Here is a 24,302-nt window from a genome sequence, read left to right as displayed (position 1 = left end):
CTGTGCCCATCCATCCCTCAGCTGAGCCCTTTTATCCATGGCCAAAGCAGCAGGACGTCAAGGACCCGGCCTCCCTGCTCTGCGTGACTCTTTATTACAGTGCCCCCCCAATCAGGAACATAATTACACAGCGCGGTGTGGGGACGGGGCTTGGTCTGGTTTCAGTCCCAGTCCGCGTCTCCGTCGGGGTTTTCGTCTCGCGGAGGCTCCTGGAACTGGATATTCGCCAGCATGTCCCGCATGGCTGCCATTAGCCTATTCACACCCTGGTTTAGATCCTGCCCAGCTCCAGCCTCTTCATCTCCATCTTGTCTGACCTCCCCCTGCAACACAGCACAAGGCACGTAGTGAGAACAGGGAGATTGAGAGCCCCCAGCGCTGAACTGCTCAAAGCGGATTGGCCTTTAAACCCACAAGAATCGGGGCATTCAGATTTCAGGCTGCCCTGGGGTAGAAGCTCAGTGAATGACTTGCACTAGGAGTCAATCATCTCAGATGTGCACTTGACCCCTGAGCAGCTTTGGAGAGTGTCAGAATTTTAGACCACTCAGGGAAAGCAAACATGGTCAAAGCACAGGCCTGTGAATCAGGAGATGTGACCTCTATTTCGGAATGACAAGTCATTTCCCCTCTCTGTGCCTCAGTTTCCCCCATCTGAGCAAGAGGGAGGACAAATGTTGTGAGCTTTGCTGTATCATGGTTATGAAGCACTGAGGAAGCGCAAGAAAGTCACAAGGTATTACATGCGTCTGACGAAGTGGGTATTCACCCACGAAAGCTCATGCTCCAATACATCTGTTAGTCTATAAGGTGCCACAGGACTCTCTGTTGCTTTTTACAGATCCAGACTAACACGGCTACCCCTCTGATACAAGGTATTACAGCAACTGCTATAGTTAAGGGAGCAAAACTGGTTATTATGGACTCACTTTCACACTCCAAACATTCCAAAACATGGTGCAAAATTCCTTCCGCTGGTTTAATTACACGGTGGTTAAAAAAAGGACAGTTCAGCTTCAGAAAGGGAGCTGTTGTCTACCCCCAACTGCAGGGGACTAATTGATATGGTGGAACTCAAACACCCAGCCTGGCCTATGAATAGTTACCACCGAGCCTGGTCTCTGCTAGTTTTTAATATAAAGAGCATCTGAAAGCACAGGAGCGAGCGTGCAGTTACGTTTTGTCGTAAGCTCAGCACTGAAATCTGGATGCAGCGTCCATGCGTAAGAAGCTAGTTACAGCTATTCACACGCTCCGCCAGCAAAGCGGTAAGATCTATACGCTGAACAGTTCTGGATTTCGCTTCAAAAACCCAAGCAATTCTATAGAATTAGTGCCGCTTGCACTTAAAATTTCAACACGAACAGAGACTCGGCCTCCTTGTTTCTCGGATGAGATGGTAGTTATGCTGCTAACATGCCTGCTGCTGTGGCACCCAGCTTTCCTGGTGAATGGAAGCAGCCTGTCTTGAAATGATTCTCTTCGGAATGCTCTCTTCACCAGCCGCAGGGATGAGAACGCTCGGACGCACTGACGGAAAGGAAGATTCCCACACACGTTCTGCATGCAAACAGACCTTACAAAGGGCGAGAACCCGAACTGCTGCCTTCAGATTTAATTGACTGACACAAGCCATTAAATGTAGCTGTTCCAGGATACATGGGATGAAAAGGCTTTTTGCAACTGAGGAAGACAAGTCCTTTCCCAGGTCAAAATCTTCCCCGTGTTTGTATCTGAGAACCCCGGCTGAACTACATTCTGAAAGTGTGTGTTTAACTGTGGTAGTTACACATGCAACCTCCAGCTTACGGCGCAATGGGTTGCTTGCATGCACAACACAACACTGGGTAGGAAGGTTCGGTGTGGAATTCCATACACATGCTAGTACATGCGTGCAGCAGTTACAGATTCATTTAACATACCTGTAAGGTAAAATTTGGCAACAATGATCGAAAGAAGAGAGATAAAGTGCTTTCATTGGATGGATGAGTCGTCCTGGAAAAGAAAAACCCAAACAATCCCATTCAGAGAAACAAAGGACATTTGTATTTGACTCTCCCACGCTCATCCCAGCCTTGCATGAAGACCCCCAGCTCCTGTACAATCTCACTTTGTTCTTTAGCAATGCACAGCTTTGTGTAAGCCCAGCGCCAGGTTGGGGTAGGGTTACCTGAAGCAAGATGCTGAGATTCACCTTTGTTTGGATTCTATCACCCCCAGTTTAGCGAGTCTCTACTCGAGGCAGGAGCATTTCCACAGGGATGCAGGCTGTGGTCAGATTTCTGCACACCTTTGCAACGTGCAGGATACAAAACAGCCAGCTGTCATGGCATCTATCCCAAACCCCACCCGGAGGGGAGCCTTACCACATTCAGAGAGGTTGATACAGAGTGACATTTTGAAGCAGTGGCCTCTGCAGACTGTCTCAGATGGTGACCCACAGTCAGCTACCACCCCACAAAAGTGGCAAGACACAACCCCTGTCTGTACGGTTCATACACCTCATTGAGCGCTGTAAGTCAAATGGTTCGACTGTTCTCAGATGGAGGAAGATTTAACACCAAGCCCTGAGAATGTTTCATTAGCGTCCATCCCGCTGTGTGGCTGGGCACTTGTGCAAGCGAACAGCTGAGCTATGCAGACAGGCATGAATCCGAAGTGGAGAAGTACCTTTCTGGTCTTGTATAGGAAGTGATGGAGTCCAAGGGAGGTAGGGGGTCAAACCCTATTACAGGCTGGGATGTCACTTCCTTCAAAAAGAGGGACAAAAATCAGACCCCATGTCAGAACACTGCTAACTTCTCATGCCTGCTGTCTAATGGAGCAACAGTGTCCCACGGCAGGGGCAGAGAATGCACACAACTGACCTAGGACAATAAGTCCCTGCTGGTACATAGCCCCATGTAGCATTAAGACAATCACAGCAGCCTTGTCATGGCCCCAGTTGTCCCTAGGCATAGCAGGACAAGTCTGGTTAGTGTCCCGGGACACCACGTGCTGCTGTATCCTGGATGGTACCTTAGTAACGGATTAAAGAAATACCCACACGACCAAACACTCGCAGCCACCTTTGCACACCCTATTCCCAGCCCTGGGACGAGGCACTCTGAGGGAACACACACAATGCCTTGGTACAACGGACTGAGGCGTTTCCGCTGCTAGTCGTTTGTGACACTATTAAGCCTGGGACCTATTTTTGGCTGGGCTTTCCCCCTCGCCTGCTGCAGCACTCTGCCTGGCCCCAGAACGCCCAGCTACCAGAGGAGGGGTTCTCTGTGGGGGCCCCAAAGGCAGTGAAGCAGAGACGTACAGGAGACCAAAGGGGGAGGTGCTACGTCAGTCTCCGTCTAAGAGCCCCACTGGGCTTGGTCTGACATGGCCGGGGGGGCCGTGAAGCACGTGTGACACCAGACACAATGCCCCATTTTTACTCACCAGGGGCAGTGCTGCCGTGGCTTCTTTCAGCTCCGAGAGAATCACATGGCGAGAGATGTTTCTGGGGGCGCTCTGGTACCGCACCTTGCGCCTAAGGGCGGACAGGGAACGGTGTCACTGACGCACACCACGATGCACTACGGCACTGACAAGGTTTGCATTCCCTGGTGGCAGCGGCAGCTTCATCCCAGTCTCCTACGGGATGTGCCGTGCCAATCAGCCCCTCCCTCGCCTGGCAGTCAGTGGCTGCCCGTGTGCCGGTGAGAGCGGCCATACCGCCCAGGTGGTGCTCTCCAGCGGGCCCACCACACCAAGGGAGCCAAGCGGCCTCAAAGGAATGCTGCTGAGATGCCCAACAGCCCCAGCCCCCCGCCCTCCCCACTGCATTCCACGGACCTGGCAAGCCAATCCCTACTTCAAAGTGCTCACCCCACCCACGCCTCGCCCGTCTCTGCCTCTCAAGTCATTCTATGAGGAGCACATCCCTGCCCTGAGCAGTGTGACAAGGTCAGATCTCCCCCCAGCTGGTCTGGTCATTCTCTGTCAAGGAGGGCCTACACAGACAGACTTTGCTAGCAGGAAATCCGCCTGCTTCTCAGGTTCATTGCAAGGCCCTGCTGACAGCCAGGCCAGAGTCAGAGCAAGGAAAGCAAAGAACGGAACCTTCTACTGGGCCACAGATATAGCGATTCTCAAACTGTGGGTTAGGACCCCATTTTAATGGGATTGCCAGGGCTGGCTTAGACTTGCTGAGGCCAGGGGCCAAAGCCCGAGGACTTCAGCCCTGGGCAGCAGGGCTCAGGTTACAGGCCCCCGGCCTGGGGCTGAAGCCCTTGGGCTTTGGCCACCCTGTCCAGAGCGATGCGGCTTGGGCTTTGGTCCCCCGACACGGGGCACTGGGGCTTGGGCGGGCTCAGGCTTCGGTTCCCCCTCCTGGGGTCGTGTAGTAATTTTTGTTGTCATGGTGCAATGAAGTTTGAGAACCCCTGACTTGCAGCTCACCTCCACGCTGGCCCCATCTCACTAAGACTTCACCTTCCTGGCCCCAAAGCTTCTCCCACCAGTGAAAGCAGCTGCAGAAGCAACTGGGCCAAGAGCATAAAATGGGGCCATCCCTCCCGCAGACCGAGAACAGCAGGGGAGATGGCCCCACCCCTGCCACCCCTGGAGGGCGCTAGGACCCAGGCGGTGTTCCCCTCTGCCTTCACTTCTCCCCTCTAATTAACCCCACAAAAATCAGGGATCCTAGAGGCCATCGACTGGCATGGTTAGATCCAGATTGATTGTGCAGTGCAGTTCTACATGCCAGACTGCACGCAGCATTCTGGGCCTGGCCGGGGAATGCCTGGGATAGGGTCCAAGACCAACAAGGCTCTTTTATCTAGCTCTAGATCCCCCCTCATCAGAGCATCTCGGTGCCTCTATCTCTAACATCGAAGGTTCTAGGTTATCTGGTACGGAAGAGCGGTCGGCCTCAGCCAACGGTACTCACTTCTGTGCAAATTCCTCCACCACTGGCTCACTCGTGTCCACCCTCCGTAACACTTCATGGACATTGGTTTCCAGCCAGGCCATGATGGCAGGGTCCTTCCACAGGGAGTGGGTCCTTCCTACGTACAGGGAGACCAGCTGGTTCAACGCAGGAGGCTGGCTGTGGGACATAGAGCGTTATAACACAGCAGGCACTGCTCACCCCAGCCCACACCGACGCCTGTCTCAGACTCTCACGCTGAACAACGAGCTGCAATCTCCTGGGTTTGCTATTTGCACCAGCCTCCACCAGCTTTTTGTGTCTCGAACGACTGAGTGCTGTTCCCAAAACAGCCCGGACAGGGAGAGGGTGAGAAAGTGCCCCACCTTTCCCTGAGATCCAGGCAGTCAGATGATCACAGGGCACAGAACCCCCCAAGCCAGACAAGGACCGGGAGGAGACAGCCTGCCCAGGTCACATGCACACACTAGCGTCTGCTGCAGCAGGGACAGACACTTGCAAGGCCCAAGATGAACCTATCGCCTACCTATATTAAGCTGGGGGTTTCTACTGGGCATTATCTATCTGGGTTCTCCTATGGGTCCCCATCAGCCTGCTACCCAAGTGCCTCCCATGAGCAAACAGCCCTCTCTCCCCCTCCCACTCCCTGCTGGGACAAACAATTCTCCTCTCCTCAGTTCCTGGAAATGCAGACCGCAGAACGAGCGGAGAAACCCGCCAGCGCTGCAAGGCGAAGCTTTGATTCCTGCTGTTGAAAAGCTTGGGCAGCTCTTACCTTATCTGAGCTTGGAGTCCAAAAAAAGAATGTGAAGTGACCCTGGAGTCTGGCTGCACGCTACAGTGATCCAGCAACGGCATGAGAACTGCAAGAGAAAATCAGTGACACATTCAGCACAGACAGGGACTGCCAGAGCTCCAGGTCACCAGTGCCAGTGGCTGCAAAGAGCTCCTAGAACTGGAACAAAGGCCAGCTGGGGAGAGCAGGTGGTTTCCTAGAATCAGGCCACGTCTACACTACAGGGGAAAGCCGATCTAAGCTGTGCAATCTGAGTTACATTAGTAACGTAACTCAAGTTGACGTAGCTTAGACCTGCTTACCACGAACGATCTGCAGTCGATTTAGTGGGTCTTCACTAGACCCGCTAAATAGACCGCTGATGCATCGATCGCCATGAGTCCGTCCCCCCATAAGTGTAGACAAGGCCTCAAGCACCAGATACATAGGAAGAGGACGATTTCCAACTTTATGGTTGAAGATTTTGTTGCACATTTTATTATATTTAACGGACAGCAGAAATAGGACCTTTGTTCACATAGCATGCTACATCTGCTACATAAAACGTTTAAAGTTTTTTTTTTTTAAATCACCATCCAGAGCTTTGCATAAGCATTTAATAAAATGCCAAAAGGAACAAGGTACAATGTCGTGAAATTAACACTGCTAGCCTCTGAACTTGAATACAGGTTTTATTTTCATCCTCATGACCAGCAGCAGAAAGGATGGGTTATAGCAAGAGTCAACACAAACTGGACCCCTTTGTTCAGGGAGAGCAGATCTAAGCTACGTCAGTTCTGGCAATCTACGTCCCCTCCTGGCCCAGAGGCGCTACATGGCTCGTCTCTGGAACAGAAGCATCAGCAGGATGAAAGTGACAGTGATAGGAGCCACATACAGAGCATCTAAAGCGTAATGGTGCCTCGGAGGGAGAGCGGAGATAAACAGCAGACAGTAAATCTGCTCAATCTGCTCGGATCAAAGCATCTTCCTGTGATGACTCAGAATTTGTGCCCCTGCCCCCAACCTGTGCGCATGTGATGTGTATGTTTATACATGGGGGAGAGGCACCGAGAGCTGTGCAAGCTAGGAGGGGAATAGCATAGAGGTAGGGAGAAGACATGGACAGTTACTGACCTCGTTCTAACGTATTGAAGGCTGAGGGTGCCAAATATTGCCCATAAAGTTCTACAGTCTTTGACTAGCCCCACTACCATATGATGCATGTGGCATAAGGCCACGTTCCCCCATCAGTTGGGAGTCACCACTTCCCCAGACTAAAGGCCTAACACGCAGCACTCCACCTCAAGCTGAGCGACTGTGCTGCCCTGCATCTTGAGACCTAGCATCTGAGAGCCACATCTCTGTCCTGAGAAGGGGCAGTGCCATCTGCTCCATTATAGGAATATGAAATCTGCCTTCGGTCACCGAGAATTTGGCCATTGTTTTTGTGGATAAATCCTAAACCAAACGTTCTGGGGCTGTTTGCCACCACACTTACCGCTCGGGAACATGATCAGCGCGTGCTGGAGAAGGTGGGCAGCTCTCTCCCGTGCCTGGCTTAGCTCCACTTCCGAGAGCTCTTCCTGCTGGCTCAGAAGGAAATACGCCAGCGGAACCGAGAAGGCAAAGTTTGGGAGCTGGGACAAGTTCCGGTGACCCTGAAGACGAAAGACAGATTTCCCAAGCAATGATAACATTGGTGCTAGTCTCAAGACTGCTAGGCTACACTCCTGTGGGTGCCACTTCTCACTGCGTAACTTCTGGAGAATTACTTCCCATTCTGTGCCTCAGTGTGCACATCTGTACAATGGACAAAGTGATACCAAACTCACACAATTTCTTATACAGCACTCAGAACCCCCGGTTCAGGAGAGCCAAGCCTGGTATCTTCTGGTCCATTCCAGTCGGTGTCTGCAGTTCTGGTACAAGCAGCCTGGCCCTCGCCCCCCTTCTCAGCCCAGCGCTCACAGACACAGGTCACTGAAGGGTGTGGAGCCCCAGGAGTCTGCTCTTGTCCAGTTCCCACTTGCCTCCCACCAGGGGAGCCTGCTGCCAACTCACCTCCCACTCTTGGAACATGCGGGTCAGGAAGGAGTATTCTCTAGCTCGGAGCGACAGCAAATCAATTAGCAGCAGCACACACAGCGGGTCATTCTCCGGATCAAGGCTAGGAGAGGGGGGAGGGACGAACAAGAAGAGCAGCATTACAAAAGCTCACAGTAGAGTTACTCGCTCGAAATCCGACCAGACTGCTGGGTTAAGACTCAACCCGCTAGCCCCCCAAACTGGTCACGGTTCGTGGGATGGCGCCGATGAGGGAAGGACAATCACTGCCACATGGCAGGACGATAAGGCCACTCAGACAAGGCAGCGTCTAGCCAGGGCTGGGAAGCACAGGGCCAGGCAAATACAGAATAAGTCTATGGGCCTAGAGGGGGACAGAGGGATCCTGCCCAAAAGGGAGTCCAAGCTGCCTGCAGTGAAAGTACAGGTACAGAGCACAATTTTCCTGTCAATGCTAAAGGTGAGGTGTAAACTGCTCTGCTCTAGCTCTGTTTCTCTCAACGACCGGTCTGTGGACCAGCCCCAGTCCTGAGATCTCCCTGACACAGTTTAGGAAGGCAGCAAGCCGGTCCCTGGTATCAAAAAGATTGAGAAACACTGAACTAGTTCAACTCCAGCTATTGCACCTGAAGCAGGAAGTAATTCAGGGAAATTCTATGCCCCGTTATGCAGGTCAGCCTAGACAATCACAAAGGTCCCTTCTGGCCTCAGAAGCTATGGAATAGTCAAGTGTGCCGATTGTCCCCGAGTCCAGAGACAGCCTGGGCAGCCGGCAGAGTCGGACCCAACACTGATCTCTGGTTCCTGGACCTCGCAACGCCCAGTGCACTGCATGAGGGTGATGTGCACCTTCCCTGGAACCCCACTGCTAACGGCCAGGAGGCCGAGCACTCAGTCAGAGCAGACTGGTAGCCAGACTCACGTGTAGCCCATTGGGACAACAGGTCCCGGTGTGCAAAGCTCCACCTTGATCTGATCAGCCAGGCCACCGGGCGGAACATCAGCCACGGCCTGCACTGAACTCCCTGGCGATGCCTGGGCTACCCAGTATCCCTCCATCTTGTCAAAAGCAGCAGCAGAGCAGTGAGGCAGAAGAAATTCCTGTCTGCCCAATACCTGCCCCAATGGAACCGCTCAGGCTCTGTCTACACCAGGGCCTTTGGGCATTGATGGACTTGCAATGGTGGGAAATTTTGCCAAGCCTGGTGCAGACAAGGCCCATGCGGTGTTCAGAACCTGCACTCTATAGCAACCAGAAATCTCAGCTCCAGCCCAATGGGGATGCCGTATCGATTCTGCACATTCTCCCTCAAGGGAACCCAAACTAGAAGGACCCAGCACCGCTCTTTACCTCAGGATAAGTTTGCAGAACTCCAGGGCTGTACGGGGACAGCCTCTCTTCTCCAGGAAGATCATGTGTTTGAAGAGAGACAGGTAGAAAGCTCTGCAAAGGCCAAAGCAGAAACACGTTGAAAAATACACGGGCAGAAAAGAACCATATCACCCTGCTCCTTCTGAAAAGGGGAAACATGGGGCCTGAACCCGGCTGCCCAGGATGCCAAGGGCAGATCTATGTATCTGGTTCTAGCGCAGGAATGTGGACAGCCAGGTCCTGACTCCTCTTTCCAGGAACTGGTCCATGTCTCCGTCTCGAGTTCCTGGTTTGTACTGAATGGGATGAGCTGGGGGATCCTAACTCAGGCTGTCCTCCCCAGGAAGATACTTTAGCGTGTGGATGTTACAGAGCTGGGGCCAGGGGATCTGGAAGACAGGAGAGGGAGTCAGGGATTCTATTCCAATTTGACTGCACAGGCTTACAACAGACATGCATCTCAGCCACAGCAGCTGCCACAAGCTCCTCATGGCTTTCAAGTTACAGATGGGGGCGCACTGCGGGGGGGGGGGGGGGGGGGGTGCTAATGTCAGAGCTGGAGAAGCACCTGAATTGTGACCAAAAGAAGTTTGACATCAAGTTGGAACTGGCAGCACGAGCAAATTCAAGGTACTGAGGGGCAAGCAGCTTCTGCACCCGTCTGCTGTTTCCTGCCCAGTTGCAGAAGCTGGGGCTCGGATTAGCTGGACATTGAATGAGGGTGAACAGCTCACTCAGAACCACCTCTAGGCTGAATCTCATTTCCCCATCCCAACACCATGCACAGAAGAGGGAGGTCCCCACCTGTTCTCAGGTCTCCGGTAATCAAGCCTGCAGGTTCCACTGGTGAGACTGAACACAGGGTGAAACGCACACTCCAGACTGTACAGCGCTCGCTCTGCACACAACACAAGCATTATTAGGGGCACGGCCACACCTCACCCCCACTTCCCAATCTGACAGTCAAATCCAGCCCCCCGGACACCACTGACTAATGGCTGCTCGTGGCCTACAGCCCACGGACCATGCTGTCTGCGTTTCCTAGCAAGGGCCATGGCCACACCAATGACTAGTCTGGCAGTCTCAGCAGAGACCCAAAGGCTGAGGGAGCCCAGTTATTTAAGCGGAACATGCCCTCCTGGCTGGATCTGTGCTGTACAGAGGACTGTGGGCAAGCCACCTTTCCCCAGTTCTATGTTTTGGGTAATAGGATTTTGAACAAAAATTCATCAGGAGGCGGCCTGGGCTCAAGGATGAACCAGCTGCACAGCTATCTTGGGATTCAAACCCACAGATTCTGTTCTAGCCTGTGGGGCCTGGCATCGCCTCCATCCGATACCTTCCAATCGGCAGCAACCCAGTGCTGGTTTCCTGGCACTGCCCCGGCTCGCCAGCGACTCCGTCATTATCTGCACGTGTCTGGCTCTGCGGATCACACCCAGCACTCTTTTCCACGAGGCTGAGACTCAAGCATCCCAGGACCAGGCGGAGTCCCCGGCCTGCTCTCAGCGGCACACATGGACCTTGAGTTATTGCCCCTTTCCGAGGTTCAGTTTTATTGGCAACAGGACACCAGCACAGAGAACTCAGTATAAGTTGCCTCCCAGAGCTTCCCGTCTAAGAGCTCCTCTGTCCTCGCTGGACCTGCATACCAGCATGACTCAGCAGTGACCCTGAATCCCACGGCAGGGTCTCGGTACACTGACCCCTGCATTCCTAACGAAGGGCTTAGAACTGGCACCGTTACACTCCAGAAACGTGCTTCCCAGGGCTCAACCCATACAGGTCCACTAGCTTCAAGCCAGAATCCAGGGGCTTTGCTGGACCCTCTGATCTTTCAACAGCTACATTTCCCATCCTGTGAAAATCACAATCCAGCCTCCTCAGAGCTTTCTGGAGGGGCTGGTCCTCCAAGAGTCCCCCTTTGCCCTCTGCCATCCTCAAAGGTCTCACGTCTGGCCAAACCCTGCTCCTCCGACTGACCAGCACCCACCAAACTGCAACCACCTGGGATGTGACTGAGTGACAGGCTGGTGTGCTGTAGGTTCACATCCCGGCTTGCCGCACACTAACTAGTCATGTAGACAAGCCCTATGGGGGGTTGAAGAGTCAGCTTCTAATGAGAAATGGTAATTACACTGCAGAGCTCAAATGCTATTTCCTACACTGTGTTCTTCCTATACAACTTCTAGCAGCGGGGGCTGAGCAGTTGTCCTCTGTCACACTGGGATAGGGCAAGATGCCCAGTGAACGTGGGGAACTAGCTGGATGGTGCATGGCTGAGTACTCATGGTGCTCACCTACTCTTTGGAAAGAGCTGTATGAGCTAGGAGACACGGAGAGACTGGCAGTCACAACCCCAGAGAGAAAAACTGGAGAGCCACAATCTTGCCTACCTTGGCATAAGTAACCAAAGCACAGACATCATAAGGAAATGTAGAGCCCCTCTCTCTCAGCTGCTGCGGCGCTAACCATGAGGACTGCCAAGGCACTCGGCAGTGCAGACCCACACCACCTGCCCACTGGCACACTTGTTCCTCACTCCCAGTTCTCACCTACAAGATCTCGGGCCATCTCCTGATCCTCCTGCATTCGACACACCTCACTGAGCTGCAGCAGCGAGTCCACATGGTACGGGTTCATCTGGAGCAAAAGCTACAGGCAGACAGGAGAAGTGGGCTGGGATGGATTAAGTGTTTACACAACACGCTGCTTCTATGTGCATTGGACCTTGGGAGTCATACGCTGCGAGGGCGGCAGGATGGCAAACACTGTGCAGTGACTTGGGAACCAGAAAATGAATCTTATGGAGGTGTCAGTGAGGCTCAGCTGGTCGCACGCCCGCCGAGGGAGGAAGTGCCTTGCACCATTTACCAGTGATCCTGGGGGCTGGTTAATAAGCAGAGTTGTTAAGCTCAGGAGAACAGCAATTATGATCAGAGGATGGGAAGGGGGATGAAAACGAGGATCCATTAGGGAATCAGAAGGAACCTTATTTATTAGACAATGGCCCCTTCAAAAAAAGTCTCTTAAACGCATACATTTGTGCTCCTTTAGGGCAGGGGTTTCAGAGAAAACATGTTTCAATTATACTGCTCGCGGGCCCAGAACAATTCCACTGTAATCTCGTTACTGTGTGCTATAAATGGCGCTATCCGCTTTAATTAGCTTGGACACACTCAATAAAACTTCAATGCAGGAACTGTTCTGCTAACATACCAGGAGAAGGCTACACTTTTTTTTTTCCATACAATTTAGTTTATAAACAAAATAGCTGTTATTTTAGACCCTGCCCTTAAAGGTCACTTTCCACTATGCAGTATTTTTGACTTTCCCAGCTGAAGAGTGAAGACAATAGAGCTTTATTCGGGAGGTCTGTTCTCAATGGCTACCTAGAATGAATCCTCCATGCAGAGCCATCCACTGTCTTAATCACAGGGCCTCAACTCTGCCCAGGGACATGCTGGCAACTTGCCAGGAGCCCCCGGCCCACACCTCCTCTGCATGACCCGGATCAGCTGGCAGCAGAGCTGTGGTCTAGGGAGATTACACAACTCACCAAGTAATACTCCATCTTGAGCAGGGGTGGGCAAACTACAGCCCGCGGGCCACATCCGACCCGCCAGCCGATTTAATCCGGCCCTCAAGCTCCCGGAAGCAGAGGCATGTTCCCCCTCTGGTTCCTCCTATGCGTAGGGGCAGCCAGGGGGCTCCGCATGCTGCCCCCGCCCCAAGCACCGCCCCCACAGCTCCCATTCACCAGGAACTGCGGCCAATGGGAGCTGCAGGGGCGGTGCCTGCAGACGGGGCAGCGTGCAGAGCTGCCTGGCCGTGCCTCCGCATAGGAGCCGGAGGGGGGACATGCCACTGCTTCCGGGAACTGCTTGAGGTAAGCGCTGCCTGGAGCCTGCACTCCTGAGCCCCTCCCAAGCCCCTTCTCCAGCCCTGATCCCCCTCCCACCCTCAAAACCCTTCAGTCCCAGCCTGGAGCAACATCCTACACCCCAAACCCCTCATCCCCAGCCCCACCCCAGAGCCCTCACTCCCCCCGCACTCCAACACCCTGCCCCAGCCCGGAGCCCCCTCCCACACCCTGAACTCCTCATTTCTGGCCCCACCCCAGAGCCCGCACCCCCAGCCAGAGCCCGCACCCCCTCCTGCACCCCAACTCCCAATTTCATGAGCATTCATGGCCCGCCATACAATTTCCATACCCAGATGTGGCCCTCAGGCCAAAAGGTTTGCCCACCCCGATCTTGAGCCAAGCTGCTGGCACACAGGAGGCTACGTGTCCCAGCCCACAGTGCCAAGCTACTTAGCTCAATAAAATGAAGGCTGGGACCTGTAGTCATCACGTCACACATCCACAATTACGGTAACAGGGTGCAGGTGGCACTGGAGTTCCACCGGCTGCACCTGGCCGGGTGGCTACGCTCTGGGCGTCCCTGTTTTATGACATACCACGATATTGTTTGGGTCCAGAGACTCCACTGCGTCCAGGAACCTGAACTGCACTTGCTGGTACTCTCGATGGTGCTCAAACGTGAAGTGCTGGACTCCTCTTCTTGTCTCCAGCAGCCTCATGGCAATGCCTAGGGGTGCACATGGACAGCCATTACTCCCTCAGGAAGAGAGAGGCAGCTTCTGCCAGCCAGCAGGAATGAGCTCTTCTCACTGCCCGCGCACAGCTGGTAGCACTGGGGTGAAGAAAGCCCATTCACATCACTGGGGCCACAAGAGGACTGTTTTCAGGCTAGCTATGCATTCAGAGCTCATCGAGGTGATTTACCCCTTAAGGCAAATGCTTCCAAGTTCTTCCCCCCACCACCTCAAAAACCCCAGCAGCCTGGCTCCCCGGGCATGCCTCTGATCAGCCAGCATGGCCATCCACGGGAAGACACTTGAGAGCCCTCGGAGGCCTCTTTGCAGTGGAGGAGGGGCAAGCCCCAGCACTGACACACAGCGCTGTTTGCTCTAGCAGCGGAGGGGAGCATGGCCTTGGCGGCTCATACAACAGGCTGCACTCTGCACACTAACCAGGCTCTAGTAACGGCCACGCGGGCGGACGCGGGAAGTGGAGGCACGTTCCAAAGCGAGGGTTGGAACTCTGTGCTCCCATGGACGAGGCAGAGAGACCGACAGTTCACCCGAGAGCGGGGAAGAACTTGCCTGTTTTGCTGTAGCGTGGCCAGGTGTTCTTGGGAGCAGTCAGCCATGTGCTGCGAACGTACGGACGCTGCCTCTGCCGTGGCCTGTGGAAACCAAACACTACATCATAGCTTCTATTTACTGGGCCAAAGCTAAGCATGGGGATGGGAAGCAGATGATAGCTCTCTAGCGCTTGGATTCGGGACAAAGAGATCCAACATCTCATCTGACTGCAGCACTAGGAAATTAATCAAATTTCTCCACAGTCTCCCCCTTGACCAGGTGTTTTTTGCTGTAGTTTTATCAAGTTGAACTTCTCGGGTGTCCCTTCGAGGCTCTGCATGGCTGCCCGCCAGCTTCCACCTAGGCTTTGGCCTGTCAGCCTCTCCGCTCCATTGATTCCCTTCCCCAGCTCCCACTTTTTGTCAATTTTTCTCCTGCCCCTGGAATAGTTTCCCACTCCCAGTTCACAGAACCATCCCCTGACTGTCAGTCCAATCCAACCTTCTCCCCAGGACCCATGCAGTGGGTCTCAAACTCCTGGCTGGACTCACAAGATGTTTATAGGATCAGTGATAAGGAGGAGCTAAGAAACCCTGGCTACCTTTCCAGGAACACAGCCAATCCTCTACACTTGGAAACGTCTCCCTCTTCCCTTGCACTTGTCACCTCTGCTCTGCCTTCAAATTCCTTCTTAATGAGCATCCGTCTTCCACAGAGCCTCTCAGAGATGGCCTCTCCCGCTATCACCACCATCGCTTTGAACTTGCGCTCCTACTGTACAGCATATGTCTCAACCAGAGGGCAAGCTCTTTGAAGCAGGGGTATCAGCTTCTCATTTGCAGGGACAGTGCCCAACACATTGCAAATAAATAACGAGACCTGCACAAGTACAGGACACGCACTGGACAGCTTCCCTGGGTCTACAGCACACGAGCGGATCTGAGACCAGCTGCAGGGACTGGGCCACTCAGACCCCACCCCACAAAATTGCAGAGATTCTACAGCGGCAAGAACTGATCAAGAAAAATTAAAGGAATAACAAGAAAAATGTGAGGGCCCCATAATGACACAGAACAGTGACAGTGCTTTAGAAGTGCAGGTAACAGTAACAGGGGGAGGAGAAGTATCAGAGGGGTAGCCGTGTTAGTCTGGATCTGTAAAAAGCAACAGAGTGTCCTGTGGCACCTTTAAGACTAACAGATGTATTGGAGCATAAGCTTTCGTGGGTGAATGCCCACTTCCTCGGATGCATGTGACATCCGACGAAGTGGGCCACAGGACACTCTGTTGCTTTTTACAGGGGGAGGAGAGTCATGGAACAAAACCAAGGACATGGTGTGAATCTGGATGAAGTCTTGCCTTCCTCCACACAAACATCTAGAGCTTCACTTTTAAAAAAAAAATGATTATTTCTGCCACCCTCGGGGTCACTTGTAAGTGAGGAGCCCTGGAACGGGGGTATAAACAATATGCCTGTGGGCACTCTCTCTAGGCTGCCCGTCTAGGAGAAGGGTTGGAGGTACAGTCTGTGGTACCAGTGGACATGGAGAGAGACTGACCCATGCTTTGAAAATATAGTTAATATTGCAACTCTGGTCTCACCTCTGATCGCCAAGAACAGCCCGAGCCCCAAAGTACCTCTTCAGCTCAGTCTCTGGATTCAAGTTTCTGGAAAATGTAAGATACAGGTGAGGAAAACCACCAAGAATTAATCCCAGAGCAAGCTTTTCTGAAGCGGCGTTCACCCATTTGACCAATACTGAAGTCGCCTGTTTTCAAACTCCTGCACTGATGCCCAGATCAGGGATCTGACACCCCAAAGCTAGGAACCATGCGAGGATGTTTCAAGATTCAGATTCAACCAGTTATTCTACAGGGATCGTAGCCACATTTCAAAGACTATGTTCAGTCATGGAATAATACTGCTGCCCTTTCGAGGGCAATTGGTGTAATTAGTCTAAACTTTAGACTAATTTAGGCTCTATAAAGCATCAACAGAGAACCCTCTGTTCCGGGCTGCTTTATGGATACTTATGCTTGATCCTAAATAGAAAAACAAAGGACCCCAGTTTCCAAATTGTGTACACACTTTGGAATTAATTGATGGAAACAGGTATCTATCAGACCTGGAGAACAAGTCCTCTATCCACACAGCAGATTCTGCATAGGCAAGCAACCCCATTGCCTGGAAGAGAGACGTGACACAGCAGTGCACGCCTGAGTCAAATTACAAATTCTATCACGTTGTGTGTGTGAAAATGCTGGACACTGACTGCACCACCCTGGACACACCCAAAACCAACCCACGGTCCTGCATTCCAGCCAGCTCCCTGCCCAGGAAAAGTGTGACACACCAGGCTGACGGACTAATATTAACAAGCATCCAGGCTACAATCTGGGGCCAACAACTTGATCGTCTGTCCACGACTGGCCCATCCCCATTTCTACACAGCGGGTCATGGGAGAGGGGCCAGCACCTGGTGGGTCTGTAGCTTCTCAGCCTGAGCACATGGCTCAGAGGGGCCCTATTTAAGCACAGGGTACTTCTGCTCTGCAGGGAGCTGACTCACAAGGGTGAGCTCAGACCAGTGGAGGGGCATTGTAGGACTTTCATTGTTTTCCTAGATCTGTAACTTAAGTGTTTTAAGGGTGAAGTCACTGCAGCTACGAAATTCCCTGGGTAACCTATGCTGTCCTCCAAGTGATTCAACTCAAAGCCCAGGGCGCCCACAGGTCGGGGGAACTCTGAAGGAGTGTCAGTGATTGGGGGCTCAGCAGGTCTCAGACACTGGGTTCAGGCTCTAGAGAGACTGGGTAATAGCACCCCATGTCTCGAAGACGGGGGTCAGACAAGAGGTCGGAAGCTGGGAGCACGCCCGATGGTCCCAGGGCTAGAAACAGTGACTAGATTCCACTGACCCAGCTGGCTTGGAAGCACCTGGGATCCAGTGATTGGATCCACCCACAACACTCTGGCGATTGTACAGTGGGGTATGGCCAGGTTGAGACAGGACCCCTCTAGTATCTGTGGCCATTTCGTTCCTCGGCTTTCTGTTGAGATCAGCGGGTGAGCCAGTTTGGTGGTGGTCACATGTGGACAATTTATATTTATTTATTTATATCAGGGTTGGAAGGGACCTCAGGAGGTCATCTAGTCCAACCCCCTGCTCAAAGCAGGACCAATCCCCAGACAGATTTTTACCCCAGTTCCCTAAATGGCCCCCTCAAGGATTGAACTCACAACCCTGGGTTTAGCAGGCCAATGCTCAAACCACTGAGCTATCCCTCCCCCCTATGACAGCCCACTGGAATCCTCCATTTTCTCCAGAATGCTGTCAATGTCACTGCTGGTGGTATTCGCTCTGTGAGGCCATGACGGTACCATACAGGCCCATGCAGAGGATGGACCATGCTGTGCTTGGCACTGAGGCTATGTCTACGTTGCACTTTCATCAGTAAAACTTTTGTTGCTCAGCAGTGTGAAAAAAACACCCCTCCGACCGACAAAAGCTTTACTGATGAAAAGCGCCGGTGTGGACAAAGTTACTGCCCCTCGCTGGGGCTGGTTTTAGTGTGTCATGGGAGAGCTCTCTCCTGCCAGCGAAGAGTGGCTACACTGCGCGCCTTACAGCAGCAAGGCTTTAGTGGCACAGCTGGCGGCTGTAAGCTGCACTGTGTAGATGTAGCCTGAGTGTTGTTGGAATGGGGAAGATTATAACCTGTCTGGATGCAGCTGCAAGGTATAAATTATCTGCCCAGTTTAATTTGGTTTTGGTGCTTTACCCTGCAAGGCTGCAGCAGCTCTTCAGAGCACCAAAAGCATTACCAATAACTCAGCCTTTCAACTGAAGCAAAGGTGGTCAGATTAGGAGCTGCCCTCAGTTACCAATGCAGCAGCACCTTTTCAGCATGGTCCCAACTCAAAGCCAGAGAGAGCACTTTACAGCAAGCCTCCCAAAGCTCCCTTGGGACAGGACTTCCCTACACGCTCAAAGACCTCAGAGCAACGAGCAAAGAAGGCTCCCTCAGAGACAGGCAGCGATGCACATTACCTGTGCTCTACGTAGAGCAGAGGCCGACTGTCTGCGATTACACCGCTCTTGGTTTCATATGACAGCCCACTGGAATCCTCCATTTTCTCCAGAATGCTGTCAATGTCTTCCAGGTCATCGTCTTCCTTAAGGCACCATGCAAAGACATCACAACCATTAAAGGATCGGTCTCACCCCAGCTCGCACGAGAACAGATCACTCCTGCCTTTCTGTACGAAGTCCCATTCTGGGCTGGCTGTTCGTCCATTACACGATGACTCGTGCTATTTTCTCCATCATTAGCCTTTGACTCACGACTGGCTGCGGTGCTAAAACAAGTGCTCTAACTCAGTCACAAGTGATTGGGTTCAGGGCAGGAGTCACTGGGGGAGATTCTCTGGCCTGTGCTGTGCAGGTCAGACTGAATGATCAGAATGGTCCCTTCTGGCCTTAGTGTTTACAAGTCTGAGTTTGTACTTTTAACCCTTGGCTGTCCCCTCCCTGGTGATTTTATTTCCATGTTCTATATTTGTCTGATTTAGATCAGTGGGCTCCAAAGTGGGGTGCGCGCACCCCAGGGGGTGTGCACGAGGATCCTTACGGGTGCGCGGCAGGACAAGCGCTTTTTTTTTCTTCGTCCGAGCAGCTTTTTTTTTTTTTGGCTTCGACAATAATGGTAGAGACGGCACAGCAGGGGGTGTGTGCTCAAAATTTTTTTACTGATAGGAGTGCGAGATCAAAAAAGTTTGGAGACCACTGGTTTAGATGATAAGCTCTTGGGTGATGCAACTATAGGCGTTTTTTAAACTCGAAAGCACCATGACAAGTTACAGTGCTACGTAAATACTGACCACTAACAACAGTCAGCCCTCAGTGCCTGTGTCAGACAGGAACACTGTCTTCCCCCCGAAGTACCGCGTACTGCACGAATCACAGCCAGTCCCTTGATGTCAATTACACAATAGATTGGACACACATGGGACAGGGCTCCTGATTCCGCTCAGAGCAAAGCCTACACACTTCCTTAGGAGGAGATAGTTTAGTCAGACTCAAAATCTGTGCCCTTCCCCCACCCCAGCCACACACACATTCACCGCTGCATGGACAGGACACTTGACAAGGACAAGTCCAAAACCCACTTGCTGCCACTATACTCAGCACCAGCCACCGCTCTTGGTGGCGCTTTTGCTACTAGAAGTCAAACTGGCATCAATACAGTGACGGTAACGTGCCACTATGCAGGGGATGATGCCCAGGCCTGGCAAGGCGAGAGGACAGCACACCAGTGCTGCTCTCAAGTGAGCCCTCTTGCCAGTGACTGGAACCCTGGCAGCTAGAGAGAGCAGCGTCCAGCCCTGCCTAGCAGGAAGAGTCACTGTTATGCAGGGCCTGGGAGGATATGGGAAAGAATAAAGGGAGGGGCACAAAAAGCAAGATCCCAGAGGATCCCCCCCCACCACAAAAGTCATGAAGATGAAAGATGCTGGTTTGAAGGTTCCAGCTTTAATAACCTGCAGCTGAGCTCTGAGGACATGAATGCAGGCTATGAAATAGGAATCACAGCCTCCAAATAAATAAGTGCAACATACTACGTAGCACTTCTGTGCATGGATCTCAAAGCACTTCACAAAGGTGGGTGACCGCTTGTGGGGGTCTCCCGAGCCTGGAGAGAAGGAAGAGGGTGGGGCTAAATCCCAGATCTGAGGCAGACATACCGGAGTCTCGCCAGCTGCAGTTCTCTTGTTCTTCCGTTTCTTTTTTTTCTTCCGTGGCTTGTTAGTTGATACAAGCTATGGAGATAAATGCAACAGGCGCCAGTGAGTGCATGGGAGGGAGGCAGCAAGGAAGGTGGAGGTGGCATTTCCAACAGGAACACAAGCTGCCATGGGCTTGGCCTAGGAAAGAGCCATTTCTGTCACACTTGAAACAAGGAACAAGATTAGGGAAGGGTGAGGGCAAGAGGTCACAAAATGCTTCAACCATCGATTCCCAGCCTTAAGGGGTTAAATGCAAACCGCAGTATTCTCACACCAGTGTCTGGGACTGATTATTCAATACAAGGAACATTTTAGTTTCTTCAGGATTGGAGGAAGTTGTTTTAACCTCCCTTTGCTCCCCCAAGTCTCAGTGGTAACTAACGTTTCTTTTGTTTATTCTTTCCTTTTACCGGGGAATCCCAAAAATCACTCATTACCACAGAAACATACAGCTGCCTGAAAACATCACAGGTGATACAGGCTCTCCACTGTGTCTAGGTACAACTCCTTAGGCACGTGGTGCTACCTAGTCTTATCCAACAAGGCAGACAGGCGTACTCTTTTCCCAGGGGAGACAGAGCTAAAACTCATTCCCGGGATTACTGGCTCCACACAGATATTGCATCTAGTGATGGATCCACAGCTTAGGCAGCGCTCCACAACCACCACCTCTGAGATGATACGTAGTTTTTGCAATTTGGAACTAACTTAACTAACTTGCCCCTTCTCTTATGAGCTCCCCCCCCAGCATACAACAGTGAGCCTGTTTTCCATCTTCGACCCTGACCCTGTTAATCCTCCTCACTGTTTTTAAACTAAGACCAAAAATAAAAAACCCCAACAACAAAGCACTACCGTCAAGCCCCCCAAAACCCAGTATTTAACCTGCATTCCCTTGTACCCGTTCGAAATCTTCATCTAATTCTGCGTACGTGCATCTTCAAAGCAAATGCTTCACTGTACTTTGTTAAGACAACAGACCCGTCCTTGTAAGCCACCCAACAACTAGTTCAGGTGTCCAATGGAGGGGAAAAGGGCAATAATTTCTATTTCAAACTACCAGGGATTTTTTCCCCTTTCATACATTTTGCATGAATTTAGTGCTCATGAAAATATAGGACTAGTAAGAATGGCACAAGTAACTGCTACAGTAACTTTCTCTTCACAGCTGATCACCATCTCCTGATCCAGGTATTCCACTGCCCTCCCAACAGACCGCTCTACCCGGGCACCTCACTCCCAACACAGCAATGCCCTGCCGTCCCAACCCTAGACCTCACACCGTCAGTCAGGCCCAGGTATGCAGTGCTTTGGGGATGTGAACAAATGGCATCTCAGTTGTAACCAGTCATTTTCACTTGTTTGAATTCTGGTCCCCAGAGGTCACAGACTGATGCACTAACCCAGTAAGGCACAGAGCTACCGGTGCCAGTATGAAGAGGGAGTAAGAACTCTCTTCACGCGGGTGTGGATATTGTTGAACATTCCCAGGTACCTGCAGTTTGGTCACTGTCTGGTCCTGTTGTTGAGTGTCTTCTCCAGCTCTCTGCCCATCATTCTCTGGCTCGCCAGTTTCAGCTTCTTCATTGTTCCCTGTGCCATCTTGCTCATTCAGTCTGGACTCTGCTCTCTCCTCTTTGGATCCTAGATCATCCTCCAATTCTTCATTGGTTATCTGTGCAGACAGGGGTTCAAGGTTCAGGAATCTGGGGAGAATGGCAGGATGGATACCTGGCTGAGTCTGCACTGCCTTGGCTCCCACCAGCACAAAGCTGCACCCCAGGAGCAGGGATCTGTATTTTACTCACATTTACAGAAAGAGAGAGAAAAACCCTGCCAGTGTGACAGGAGCTAAAGTTGGCCATTCAGCAGAAGCCTACAAGAAACTTGACAGCAGTTTGGCTGCTGGTGTGCTGAGATCAGAGCCTGTCATGCTCACCAAGGTTGTCTCCTTGTTTCCTTACTCCCTGTCTGCCTGTCCATCTGTTCTCTTGTCTCATCCAGGAGCCACTGTTTTGCTCTCTATTTGTACAGCACCTGGCGCAACGGTGACCTGGACCAGAACTGGGGCTCCCAGGTGACACCACCATGTGAATGAGGAGAGAAGCAAGGCTCAGCCTGGATAGCTGTATGCCCACCGGGGGGGTGGGGAGGATTGGAAGATACTGGCCACCTGGCTGCACTTCCAGGCTGGTACCTGGACGCTGGCACCGCTCACTTGTCCCGAGTGAACACGGGCGGGCCAGGGGCCGGCAGGGCCAGCAGCACAAGCTCTCACAGCCCGACCCCCTGACTCGCTCACTGCCAGAGAGATGGGGGGATCCGGCCACCCGGCCCCTCCCCTGCCAGCAAAGGGCCGAGGAGCCCCGCTGGGGCAGCCCGAGAGCTGGAGACAGCCATGGAGTGGGGCCTGGGCTCCATTACATCCCCCACCCCCTACGCTGGGCCCACCGGTGCCCCCGCCCCCCACACCGGGGCAGCTCCGGGCTAACGGCGGCAGCTGGTGGCATTACAGCCCGGCCCGGCCCCTCGCCCGGGGCAAGGGGCACTGCTAGGCCCCCCAGCACTTCCACCGGCCCTGCCCGGCCCCTCCACCAGCCCGGCCCGGCCCCGGTCCTTCCACCGGCCCGGCCCGGCTCCCCGCCCGGGGCAGGGGGCACTGCTAGGACCCCAGCGCTTCCACCAGCCCGGCCCGGCCCCGGTCCTTCCACCGGCCCGGCCCGGCTCCCCGCCCGGGGCAGGGGCACTGCTAGGACGCCCGGCCCGGCCCCTCACCAGCTCGTACAGGTTGCTGACCCCGGCCCGCTCCGGCCCCCGCCTGCCGCGGCCCGGCTCCTCCCCCGCCCCCTCGGGGCCCAGCCGCAGCCCCCCCGGCTCCAGGGGCTCCTGGCCCCGCTGCTCCCCCCGCAGCCTCCGCAGGGCCCGCCGCGACATGGAGCCCGCCTCGGCCCCTCCTCTCCGCTGCGCCTGCGCGGCAGCCGACGAGCGCGACTCCGCGGCCGAACGGCACAGTGGCCCTGCGCGCATGCGCTGCTCTCCGTTCGGCCACCTGTGTCACGCTCCGTCCTCAAGGCGTCAACGGCGTGAGATAAGTTGCGGCGGGACCCAGCTGAGTCCCACGCGCCCCCTAGAGGCAGCCAGGGGCGGATCTCACTTCGCATCACAGCAGGAGCCCCCCGGACCCTGCTGAGCTCTGGGGCCGGCTGCAGCGAGCCCCTCCCTGGCCAGAGCCACAGCTACCTGGGAGTCCCCCCTCTGCCGCCGGGGGGAGCCCCTGCTCTGTGGGGAGGGGGCTGCAGGGGGAGGCCCGCCACAGGGCGCTGCTGCTGACCCTCTGCCAACCCAGGTGTTTGTGTAAGGAAGCAGAGACAAGGATGGGCACAATATTGGCATCCCGCGCTGTGTGCCGCCAGGCCCGGGTAGGGGGACCAGGCAGCAAGTGCGAACAGTCGGGACAGGGTGAGGGGTAATAGGAGCCTATATAAAAAAAAAGCCCCAAATATCGGGACTGTCCCTATAAAATGGGGACATCTGGTCACCTTGGGCCCGGCCCGTCCGAGGTAACCTCATGCACTTCAGCCCATGCTGGCTAAGCACTTGCCTGCCAGAAGGAATTGAAATCCCCCATGACTCTCGGCACGTCCAGGAGCGAAGGAGAGAAGCAGGCACCTGTCTGTCTAGTGCTTATACGTAAACCAGGTGGTGGCATGTCAGGGCAGGAGGTGACTGCTGCAGAAGCCATGCAGCACAGACCCTCCCCCCTTCTACCCCTCCCCACTTCTCGATTTAAGTAAGTGGTTCAGGGCAAGGACTATCGATTCCAGGTACAGAGCCGAGCACAATGCGGTGTCATTCATGGCTGGGCCTTAGGCACTACCATAAAAACATGATTCTAGTCATAATAATGTGCTCTTCTCTTATTGCCTCATTCCCAGGCCCCTCCACTCCAGCCCTGAACACCCACTTCTCCCATAGACATCTCTGTGCTGCCTCTTCTGCCTGGAGCATGCTGCCTGACCTCATCCCCAGCAGCACCATCCTCCTGTTTAACTCCCACCTCCACAGGATCCACTTCTGCCAGGATGCCCACAAGCCAAGTGCTGCTAGCCAGGCTGTAGGGCACGTGGGCAGCGCTGGTAGGAGGGGGAAAAGCTCTGACGTGCTTTGGAACCAAAATGTCAAGGTCACTGTTAGCCCATGGGACCATCTCTCCTCATCCTCC

The 24,302-nt window shown here is 53.5% G+C and overlaps 1 protein-coding gene across 1 annotated transcript; it reads right to left on the bottom strand.

The window, feature by feature from the left end:
• Positions 1-77: 77 nt before the first annotated feature.
• On the bottom strand, positions 78-23,107 carry LOC112118534 (transcription factor 25). The gene is made up of 18 exons (XM_024216895.2): positions 22,856-23,107; positions 21,576-21,755; positions 20,039-20,113; positions 18,345-18,469; positions 15,895-15,960; positions 14,311-14,393; positions 13,603-13,733; positions 11,697-11,796; positions 9,946-10,039; positions 9,121-9,213; positions 7,767-7,872; positions 7,204-7,363; positions 5,703-5,790; positions 4,928-5,086; positions 3,436-3,526; positions 2,671-2,750; positions 1,923-1,995; positions 78-323 (listed from the first exon to the last, which is right to left on the bottom strand). The coding sequence occupies exons 1-18, from the start codon at positions 23,105-23,107 to the stop codon at positions 162-164; spliced, it is 2,118 nt and encodes a 705-aa protein (XP_024072663.1). The 3' UTR covers positions 78-161.
• Positions 23,108-24,302: the final 1,195 nt, after the last annotated feature.

The sequence above is a fragment of the Terrapene carolina genome, unplaced genomic scaffold (assembly GCF_002925995.2).
Source record: "Terrapene carolina triunguis isolate 2854851 unplaced genomic scaffold, T_m_triunguis-2.0 Scaffold33891, whole genome shotgun sequence".
NCBI lineage: Eukaryota > Metazoa > Chordata > Testudines > Emydidae > Terrapene > Terrapene triunguis.
This window is presented reverse-complemented; position numbering and strand designations above follow the sequence as displayed.